The sequence below is a fragment of the Stegostoma tigrinum genome, chromosome 27 (genome assembly GCF_030684315.1).
Source record: "Stegostoma tigrinum isolate sSteTig4 chromosome 27, sSteTig4.hap1, whole genome shotgun sequence".
NCBI classification, from domain to species: Eukaryota; Metazoa; Chordata; class Chondrichthyes; order Orectolobiformes; family Stegostomatidae; genus Stegostoma; species Stegostoma tigrinum.
Genome location: NC_081380.1, coordinates 1,080,313 through 1,091,768, shown reverse-complemented (window position 1 = coordinate 1,091,768; position 11,456 = coordinate 1,080,313). Strand labels below are relative to the sequence as shown.

At 42.9% G+C, this 11,456-nt stretch overlaps 1 protein-coding gene across 1 annotated transcript; it reads left to right on the top strand.

The window, feature by feature from the left end:
• The first annotated feature begins 244 nt into the window (after positions 1-244).
• On the top strand, positions 245-5,604 carry nupr1b (nuclear protein 1b). The gene is made up of 2 exons (XM_048557437.2): positions 245-472; positions 3,204-5,604. Exon 1 carries the CDS (start codon positions 251-253, stop codon positions 470-472), a length of 222 nt encoding a protein of 73 aa, XP_048413394.1. The 5' UTR covers positions 245-250; the 3' UTR covers positions 3,204-5,604.
• Positions 5,605-11,456: the final 5,852 nt, after the last annotated feature.

Sequence of the window (11,456 nt, the reverse complement as noted above, 5' to 3'; positions counted from 1 at the left end):
TGGTCACAGTTTATTTAAGAGTTAAGTAAAACCAATGACTCCTCTGAAAACTTATACATCACCTCTCTTCAAAACAGTTTTAAAAAATGCCAGTCCATCCTTAGCCTGACATCACAGTGAACCAATGAAGGCATACAGAGTGAATTACCCCAGCCAAGTGCAGCCCAGCACAGCACGGTTTAGGACAGCCCAGTACACAGGGTCCTAGCTTCAGCTTCAGCCTCCCTCTAGACCATTCGCCCCAGGCACAATGTCTTGCAGTAGCCTGGAGTCATTTGAAGAAGCACATTACGATGAGTACGAGTATTACAATCTGGCAGATTACCCGGCTCACAATGGAGGGAAAGGCAGGAGCAAGAAAGAGAGCATTCGGAATACGAATCGCAGTTGCCCAGCTGGGCATGAGAGGAAGATCATGGAGAAACTCTACAAAAGTGACCTGAAAAGGAAGAAAGCTCGAAGCTCATCCTAGGTGAGTGACTTTTTCCCCTTCCCCTCCCCACACACTTGTGTGCCCCCTCTTCACTGTGCAGGATGTGCAGTGCCCAAACAAACTTCAGTTGTTAGGAACCTCTTGTGTAATTAAACTCAGTGCTTTATAGCTGCATTGGCATGAAGTTGGATACTGAGCTAAAGAAAAACATTTGGGTCAGATAAGTTCCAAGGTGTTTCTTCATGAGGAACAAGACCCAGAGATGTTTTGGGTGGGAATTCCCAGCTTTATCAGCTGAAAGTTAGTCTTTCACTCAGAAAGAGCTCCCTTTTCTGGTGAGTTTGGATACAGCCATTTCAATTTGTCATCTTCTATACTAACAAAGTGGATTGTCTCTGTTTAATTCCAAAGTGCAATAGGGAATAGCATTTGATTCCATGGCTGAGCTCAGTTTGGGGATTTTAAGTAGGGTGTCATGAAGGTTCAGCTAGCATCAGGAGGCGGAGACAGCAGTTCAAAGACTTAAATGATTTTACTGCAGGTAGCAGAAAGGAAAATATTGGAGAATACAGATTTTGTACAGAGTCCTGACTGACACATGATTTTGATTTAACTGAAAAAATGAGTCACAACAACATTACAGAATCACATGTATTCAGTTGCACAGAAAGATCAACTAACATCTGCTCCTAGTAGCTTAAGTGGAGTGAAGTCATCAGAATAGGCTGTATTTGGAATTAAGGACAAATGAATATTTACACAGCTTCTTATAAGAATAGTAGAAGACTATTCAGCCCACCCGACACAACTGATTATTTAAAGAATTTTGCCTGCCCAACAAGATCCATCATTCTCAGCTTAACATTTCAGTGACCCCCAACATCTGAAACTTTCTGATTTCCATTACCAATTTATGTGAAAAATTCTCATAGATTTCACTCCCAAATGGCCTAACTCTTATTTTAAGATTGTGTCCCTTTGTTCTGAGTTCTCCCATCAGAGATTAGTTTCTCCCTATCCACTGAATCAAACGCTTTTTGTTATAGAACATAGAAAAGTACAGCACAGTACAGGCCCTTCGGCCCACGATGTTGTGCTGTGGAATAATCCTAATCCAAAAACAAAATAACCTAACCTACGTTCCCCTCAATTCACTGCTATCCATGTGCATGTCCAGCAGTCGCTTAAATGTCACTAATGACTCCGTTTCCATGACTACCACTGGCAAAGTATTCCATGTGCTCACAACTCTCTGGGTGAAGAACCTCCCTCTGACGTCTCCTCTATACCTTCCTCCTAACACCTACGACCCCTCGTGGCAGTCAATCCTGCCCTGGGGAAAAGTCTCTGGCTATTGACTCTACCCATGCCTCTCTTTACCTTGTACACCTCGATCAGGTCACCTCTCTTCCTCCTCCTCTCCAGAGAGACAAGTCCGAGCTCAGTCAACCTCTCCTCGTAAGACAAGCCCTCCAGTCCAGGCAGCATCCTGGTAAACTTCCTTTGCACCCTCTCCAAAGCCTCCACATCTTTCCTATAATAGGGTGACCAGAATTGGACACAATATTCCAAGTGTGGTCTCACCAGGGTTTTGTAGAGCTGCAGCATAACCTCATGGCTCTTAAACCCGATCCCCCTGTTAATGAAAGCCAAGATACCATATGCTTTCTTAACAACCGTATCCACCTGGGTGGCAACTTTGAGGGAGCTATGCACTTGTACACCAAGATCCCGCTGTTCCTTCACACTGCAGAGAATCCTGCCTTTAATCCTATATTCAGCATTAAGTTTAACCTTCCAAAATGCATCACTTCGCATTTATCCAGATTGAACTCCATCTGCCATTTCTCAGCCCAGCTCTGCATATTGTCAATGTCTCGCTGAAGCCTGCAATAGCCCTCGATACTATCAACTCCAACCTTTGTGTCATCAGCAAACATACTAACCCACTCCTCAACCTCCTCATCCAAGTCATTTATAAAAACTACAAAGAGCAGAGGCCCAAGAACAGAGCCCTGTGGGACACCACTCAGCACTGACCTCCAGTAAGAATACTTACCATCTACAACCACACTCTGCCTCCTGTCAGCCAACCAATTCTGAATCCAGACTGCCAAATCACCCTGTATCCCATACCTCTGACCTTATGAATGAGCCTGCCGTGGGGAACCTTAGCAAATGCCTTGCTGAAGTCCATGTACACCACGTCAACTGCTCGACCCTCGTCAACCTGTCTCGTGACTTCCTCAAAGAAATCAATAAGATTTGTAAGGTATGACCTGCCCCTCTCAAAACCATGCTCACTCCCTTTAATCACGCTATGCTTTTCCAAATAGTCATAAATCCTATCCCTCAGAATTCTTTCCAAAACCTTGCTGACCACAAACGTAAGACTGACTGGTCTGTAATTTCCAGGGATTTCCCTATTCCCTTTCTTGAAAAGAGGAACATTTGTCTCCCTCCAATCTTCTGGTATGACTACTGTGAAGAGTGAGGAAGCAAAGATCATTTTAAACTCTTCAATCCTTTTACTCCTTCCAAATTGAGGCAATATCTGATGTAAACCCTTACCCTATTTGTCCTAGATGTGACTTCAGTCTAATCTCACACCACATATTTGACTCTTAATACACATATGGTGTAATTACGGTGTACAATAAAGCTTATTAAAATTATCTACATCCCAAGAATAAAAAAGGTGAGCGATTGACATTATTATTAGTCTATGCTCATATTCAATTAAATTTGTTTCTCTGATTCGCCTTCACAGATTTTCAACAAGTGACCTTGATTTTTCCATCAACATCCTGAGTTTGGTCTCTTACTGTCTTAAGAAGTACCATCGCAACATATGTTCTCCAGTTGTTGGACAGTGACAATTGTTTATTGAAGCAGCTTTCAGTAATGTTTTGGGAATGAGTCGTAACTTTTGATAAAGCACCCATTGTGGAAAATTAAAGTTGAGGAATTAAACCACAATTGAGTTAGTGTGTTGTGTTTTGTAGCTGCTAAAACTAATAGCAATAGAACTTCTAACCTTGCGAAACAGAATGAAGGCATTTTCCCAAGTATGGTTTAATCTGATAATTGTGGTTGTGAATGTTTGCCTGTATTGAATACATTTATAAATGCAAATGAGCCAGAAGCCATGTCTGTTTTATGTGTACTGTGACTTTTTGATGAGTTCTCGCTGTGTGGTTACTGAGTTCAGTGAAGGTGTTTAATAGTCAATATGTCGAAAACAATGAGACATTAAAGTAATTCCCAGTACTCAGAAGTGATCCTACTTGTATCGATACAGAATGTATCGATAGCCCAGTTATATATGTGAGCTTCACGATCTGCATAGTCATCCAGTCAGCTTTCAGACCAAGTGCCAGTTCGCATTATCCCTGAGGAATCTGGTAAATTTGATCATTACAATCAGACTCTCAAACAAAGATGTTTCTAACAAAATTGTGCCGGTTTGTAACTTTTAATATGAATCAGAATCAAAATGACCAGCAAATCGTGATGAGTTTAAAATACCAATTAAATATGGAGTTGCAGATACAAGAGAGGCTGTCTTGCCAAGTTTTTGAGCAGTTAGTCCACCTGAAGAGTCAACCACACCATTTACCCAGTAAAGACTTAATCATTTCTCTTCAGGAGATTGTAATTTAAATGGTCTCCTATATTTTAACACTTTTGGTGTTGATATTTGCTTCCAGGTCAAGGATTGCCATGTCATATGGACCAATATTTATTATCCAAAAGTTGTAAGTTATCTCTTTATAATTAATACAATCCTTTTAAAGTCTTGCAAACATTTACAAATAAAAAGGCCCCAGTGCTGCAAGATAACAAGTTGTAGAGCTGGATGAAAACAGCAGGTCAAGCAGCATCAGAGGAGCGGGAAAGCTGATGTTTTGGGCCCAGATGCAAGTTTTCTTTACTGCTATTGTTTCTGGGTCAAAAGCTGTCACAATGTAATGAGCTGATTTTATGACGTCTGGGTTTGAGTCTGCAGTTGGACCTAGTTCTCCTGGGGTTGGGAGGAGCAAAATATCAACCAGACTGTCTCATTCCTGGTCAATGTCCATTGAACAGATTGGCTATAATTGTCTCCACAAATACCAGCAAATTTTCTACATTATTGGCTCCCACGTGAACCATGACCTCTGCTTTTCTGGCACATTCTGTATTGGGTCCACGATCTCCAAGCTCTGCCACTTGCAACATGTTGTTTGAGACTTTGGATTACTTCCAACGAACAAAGTTATCTACCCCGGGGGAAGTTACCCATAATTGCCACTCACCCATTGTTGCACCTGAAAAAATGCAAAGGGTTCAGAAAATATTTACAGAGATGTTGCCAGATCTGGAGGGTTTGAGCTATAGGAAAAGGCTGAATAAGTTGGGGCGATTTCCCCTTAAGTGTTGGAAGCTGAGGGCTGATCTTATAAAAGGTTTATAAAATCATGAGGGGCATGGATAGGGTAAATAGGCAGGGTCTTCTCCCCAGGGAGTCCATAACTAGAGGACGTCGGTTGAAGGTGAGAAGGGAGAGATTTAAAATGGACGTAAGGGGCAACATTTCCCACAGAGGGTGGTGGGAGCATGGAATGAGCTGCCAGAGGAAGTGGTGGAGACTGGTAAGAATACAACATTTAAAAGACATTTGAGTGGGTGTACAAATGGGAAGGGTTTGAGGGATAGGATCCAAATGCTACCAAAAGGGTCTAGATTAATTTGGGATATTTGGTTGCTGTGGATGATTTAGACTGAAGTGTCTGTTTCTGTCCTGTACATCTCTATGACTCCTTCAGCGTAAATTACCCAGGCTCCAGTTCTGTGGCAACCAGCTAAAGTGTCCACATCACCGTGACCTAAGCAGGAAGACTCTTCACAGCTGATGTGTTCGCTACCGATAGGTTGAGAGTGCACTTTGGTGCGGCAACAATGGAGAAGGGCAGGTTGGTGGGAGAAACAGTAACTGAACAATGGACCACCTTCAAAGAGGAGATGGTTTGGATAGAATTAAGGTCTATTCCTGCAAATGAGAAAGACACAGCAAACAAATCCAGAGCTTCCTGAATGAGAAAGGAGATACATTTTATTCTTTATCTTAAAATTGATGCTTAAGACAGGTGAAAATGAACTTGAGTACTGGGAAAAATACAGAAGGTTCAGATGGGTGGGAGGGTGAGGGGTGCAGGTGTGAAAATGCAACAAGAGAAGCAAAGAGAAAACACTGGCAACTATCATAGAGGTATCCTGCAGTCTCCAATTAACATGTGAATGGTACATGGAGGGGAAAAGCCAATTAGGGACCAAGAGAGGGATTTATATCTGGAAGCAGGAGCATGGCTAAGGTGTTAAATCAGTGCTTTGTATCTGTCATTACCAAAGAGGAAGATAGGGGTGGAAGTCTCTCATGTTTAAAGAAACAGCTCTAAAATTAAAAAAAACCCTCCCATCCCAGTACCTAGGCAACCAGCAGACTTGACTGTCAAAACTGTTCCATGTGGAAACTCATTGAGCTGTGCTATGTCTTCACATGGGGCTGTAGAAATTTCCAACTGTCCCAGCATTTTTCAGATTACTTTTCATCTTCAGGTATTTCTCCAGTACGTTTTTAAATGTCAGGATTCAATTTACTTGCAGTGCCTTTTTCAAGCAGCACTGAAAGTTTATTCCATACCCTCATTAGTTCTGCCAATCACCTCAAAACTGTGTTGTCAACACTGTATCATCAACCGTCTGTCACTGAGTTTCTGATTGTGAAAGTATACAGCAGCATATCGACAGGTTGGTAATTTGGGCTCAGAAATGGCAGATGGCGTTTAATCCAGACAAATGTGAGTTGATGAATTTTGGAAGATCAAATTTCGGTGTAAATTATCTTGTAAAGCGCAGAATCCTTAGGAACACTAACATTCAGATGAATCTGGGCATGCAGGTCTATAGTTCCCTGAAAATGGCAACACAGGTAGCCAAGGTGATGAAGAAAGTATACGTCATGCTTGCCTTCATTGCCTGGGGTGTGGAATACAAGAGTTGGCAAAACACGTTTCAGCTATAAAAAACCCTTGTTAAGCGCATTTGAAATATTGTGTGTTGTTTTGGTCACCACGCTACCAGTCGTGGAAGCTTTCAAGACAATGCAGGGAAGGATGTTGCCCGGTCTCCAGGGCATTGACTTAAGGAAAGGTTAAAAAACTAGGATTGTTTTCACTTGAAAGACGACAACTGAGAGTAGACCTGATAGAGGTCTGCAAAATTATGAGAGGCAAAGATAGGGTGGATAGTCAGAGGTTTTTTCACAGGGTTGAAGTTTCAATTACAAGGAAGCACAGATTCAAGGTGAGAGGGGTAAAGTTTAAGGGAGATGTGTGAGGGAAATTTTTCACGCAATGTGGTAGCAGCCTGGAATGCACTAACAGATGAGATGGTGGAAGCGGGCACACTGAAGACAGTTAATAGGCATCAAGATGGTAACATTAATAGGGAGGGAATAGAGGGATACGGAACAAAAAGTGGCAGGTTTGTTTTTAGATTAATTAGGGTACGATGGTCGGCACAGGCTTGGAGGACCAAAGGGCCTGTCCCTGTGCTGTACTACTTCATTTGATCATTTGTAACAGGTTTCTTCTTATTTATTTATTCTTCTTACTTAACAAAACCACTCATGCTTTTAAGTAACCAAAAATAGAAACTGCTGGAGTAACTCAGCAATTCTGACAGCATCTGTGAAGAGAAAACAGAGTTGACATTTTGACAGTACTGTGCCTTTAAGAGTGATGTGCTCTGTGTTGTTTCTCTTGCACAGAGGTGTTACCACAGTGGCATCAGGGTGTCTGCTTCATATAGGCAGTTGGTATACACTTTGGAGGTATTCCTGGGTGTTTTTTAAAAAGAATTACTCAAAAGAAGCATGAGTAGGTAGGGTCAGGGCTCACACAGACCCAAGAAGGTTTTAGTTTTGCTTTCAGTTAGTGAGAAGGTTTTTGCTGCTGCTGAGCTAACAGCTTGAGTTCTCTGCTGCTGGAGTCTTAGACGAGAAACTTCCTCTTTGAATTAGAGAGGCTGACTATTTCTTCCAGAATTTCATTCCGATGGTTTGGTGAGAGGCAGCGGATGAGAACCTTAGGTAACAAGGTGTACAGCTGGATGAACACAGCAGGCCAAGCAGCATCAGAGGAGCAGGAAGGCTGACATTTCAGGCCCAGACCCTTTCTGAACAAGAGGTCAAGGCCCGAAACGTCAGCCTTCCTGCTCCTCTAGATGCTGCTTGGCCTGCTGTGTACCTCAGATTCTCCAGCATCTGCCATTCCTACTATCAAATGAGAACCTTAACTATTTTGCTAAATAGCCTTGCCAAGGGTGTGTTTATAGGATTGCTGTCTATATTAAAATAGTTGATGATTAGTGGTTAAATAATATTATCTTGTTAAGTATTTCAGTCGAGTTAAAGTAATGCCAAATTTTTGTGTATTTTAACTATGTTGCAACGTAAAGTGTGTTTAAACATTTCTTTGGAACCCCCCCTTGTATTATCTGCTGTCAGGAGGACAAGCTCAGCTTCTCCATTGTAACTGAAGTCCCGCAGCTCTGTTAGCATTCTAGTGAATCTCCTTGAACACTACCTAAAGCTTCACATAATTCTGAAGGTGCATTATTCAAATTTGGCAACAATACTTCATTCACTTCAGTGCTGTCTCTCCGGCTGCACTGACACTCTCATTGTAAAACTGCAGCAACATCACTGTGTGCTCAGGGACTGCATCAGGCTGTAGCTCCAAACTCTTTGCTCAATCTCATAGCATTTGCTTACTCTGAGCCAAACTGGATGCTTACTGCTTTCCTCCTGGCATTGCCTTTGTGCACTTTGCCCTGTAAGCCAGAGATACCAGGCTCATATCACTGCTGTCTTGCTGCAGTTTAGTACAGACACAGAGATAGCAAGCTGCTCATCACTGTCAGCAGACTTCAGTCAAGTCAAGGGGTGGGCCACCTTTCCTCTGGGGGTCCTGGCACAGTAGGTCAAGGGCAGCCTCCAAGACCAGCGTGTGAGATTAGACAACTGCTTGGGATGGTCAGAGTCAGAACTGTCTCCTCATAAAAGGGAGAATGTCCTACTGAATGCTCGGGCAGCACAGTAACCACCTCAAGCCTTTCTATCCTTTTGTTAGCTGTTTTTGTTCTGAAGTGACCAGAGCTAGGTACAAAGGGAGAAGGAAAGAAAGGACTGGGCAGTAAGGCACATATTCAATCCACATTAATAAGAAATAACAATCATAGAATCCCTACAATGTAGGGACAGGCCCTTTGGCCGAACTGAGTCCACACTGGCCCTTGGACCATCCCACCCAGGCCCATCCCCCTAACCTACAGGCCCCCAAACACTGCAAGCAATTTAGCATGGCTGGCCCACCTAACCTGCACATCTTTGGACTGTGGGAGGAAACCAGAGCACCTAGAGGAAACCCACACAGACATGAGAAGAATGTGCAAAGTCCACACAGACAGTCGCCCGAGGCTGGAATTGAACCCGGGTCCCTTGAGCTATGAGGCAGCAGGGTTAACCACTGAGCCACCATGCCACCCCAAAGCCTACTGCACCTGGTATTCCCAGGCAGTCTCCCATCCAAGTACTAACCAGGCCTGATATAATAAAATGTGAGGCTGGATGAACACAGCAGGCCAAGCAGCATCTCAGGAGCACAAAAGCTGACGTTTCGGGCCTAGACCCTTCATCAGAGACATCAGAGTCTCTGATGAAGGGTCTAGGCCCGAAACGTCAGCTTTTGTGCTCCTGAGATGCTGCTTGGCCTGCTGTGTTCATCCAGCCTCACATTTTATTATATTGGAATCTCCAGCATCTGCAGTTCCCATTATCTCTGACACTAACCAGGCCTGAGTCTGCTTCGCTTCCAAGATCAGGCATCTTCAGACAAGTATGGCTGGAGGCCAATGAGGTGAAGTATATAAACTCTCATTTTAAAAGGGGTACAGGAACAGAGAGACATAAATCGACAATGATAGCAGGACATATTGAAGAGCCTATTACAAACATGTGGCACGATTGTTAATATTAGCCCTGGTGGTGTATTGCCCTGAGCAACGGAGTGCACAACACAGATAATATACAGGTTTAGTGCAGTTTCGGGTTGGGGTGGATGGCAGTGAGGGAATGAAGATGTTGCAGGTGATAGTTGAGATGTTAAAGGGATAACATCCCATTGATTTCTATATTTTCTATAAATTAATGTCCTTTATCTGCTTATACTGAGGCATGTAGACACTGCCTTAAAACTTCCTGCCTGAATAGAATTAGGTATAAACTTTGTACGTTTTTATCTTCCTGGTATGTGGAAACTGTCTGAAATAAGATTAGGTGGGAACCGTTTGTAAAGGTGTGAGACTTCTGAAATCCTGTAAAGTATATAATTTCTGTTTCTGCTAAAGGGGCCAGGGCACTGACTTTTGTTCAGGCCAGACACGTCAGTGGCTTGAAATTACATTGTGTCACTTCGGTAACTTGAAATCGCCCCCTGTCATCAGTCACTTCACGAACGATCGATACTATATCCTGCTCTGTTTATGTTTTTGATGTAGTAATTGTTTGTGTATCATGTCATTGTCCGATGTAGGGATTGTTTCATGTATCATGCCATTGTGAGATGTAAAATTGCTTTATGTATTATGCACTCGATAAGGTATGAAAAGCAGGGACTGTCTGCTGCTCAGGGAGAATTGCTTACGAGACTCTGCATTCTGTGCTGGGTTGAGTACAGTGATCCTCCACAGCTTGTACTTGCTTGGTAATAAAGGATATGTGTTTTTCTAAACAGGTCAGTGTCTTGTTATTACAGCAAGTCCGTGAGGGTCTCCGAAAACGAACCTAACAATAGTGAGAGTGGCAGAGCCTTGATATGAGATGAGTGCAGTAGCAGACAGAGAGGGAGTGTGAGCTATTGGAGAGAAGATGGTGGTATTTACCACTGGTGGAATGCAGAACGTTCTTTATTGACCTTCTTCCTACAGTGCGGGGCATTCCTCCTGAAAGGGCTTGTATCTGCATAGCAAACTCAGAGCAGTCTGCATGGTCCACTGTTGTGGACTCCACTGCCACTCTTGGGGCAGAGGAAGTCTGATTTCTGTGTGACCCCATCCATGAGGCGTCCCCGCCCACAAAACTGAAACCAGTTTCACTCTGGCTGCCATGTCCACAGCAAATGTCAGAATCCGTCCAGGGCAGGTCTGGACTGACAGCTCTTGACTGAGTGTGCACTTAGAGTGAAGTGATAGTACAACACTATAATCACTAGACTATTGATGCAGAGACCCAGGTAATGTTCTGGGGGTCCTGGGTTCAAATCCTACCAAGACTGACTGTAATTTATATCCAATAAAAATTTGGAATTAAGAGTCTAACGATGGCCATAAAACTGTTAGTGATTGTTGGGAAAATCCCATCTGCTTTGGCCTCAATGTGACTCCAGACCCACAACCATGTGGGCAATTAGTGATGGGTAGTAAATATTGGTCAAACTAGTGATACCCTCATCCTGTGAAATAATTTTCTTAAAAATATTTTAAGAGATGATGTGGGCACAAGGGCTGCTCGTAAAATTCAGGATAAATGCTGCATGACAGATGGGGCTGAAATCGAATGTGAGGAGCACCAAAGGAGTGGGGTCATTAATTAATGAGGTGTCATTGTGAAAATCCCTCAAAAACCCAATGCAACTCAGACCTAGCCAATGAAACAATACAATTCAGCCTAGAGCTTTCCGACAACTTTCTATTTGTGATATAGTATTCTCCTACCATTCACCGCTACTTTCAGCTTGCTTTCTTTCAGATATATGTTGTGTCTCCCCTGCCATTGTCTTTTAATTTGAGCCTCTTTAAATCTGTATACAAGCAAACTTCATCAAATTGAATGATTCCAAATAATTCTGTTTCAAAATCAGTCCTGGTTTACATCTCTATCAGCCACTTTCCCAAATGTTAAAGAATATTGCCAGATCGTTGC

Excerpts from the sequence above, each read along its gene's own strand:
- nupr1b (XM_048557437.2), top strand. The coding sequence starts at position 251 with ATGTCTTGCAGTAGCCTGGAGTCATTTGAAGAAGCACATTACGATGAG.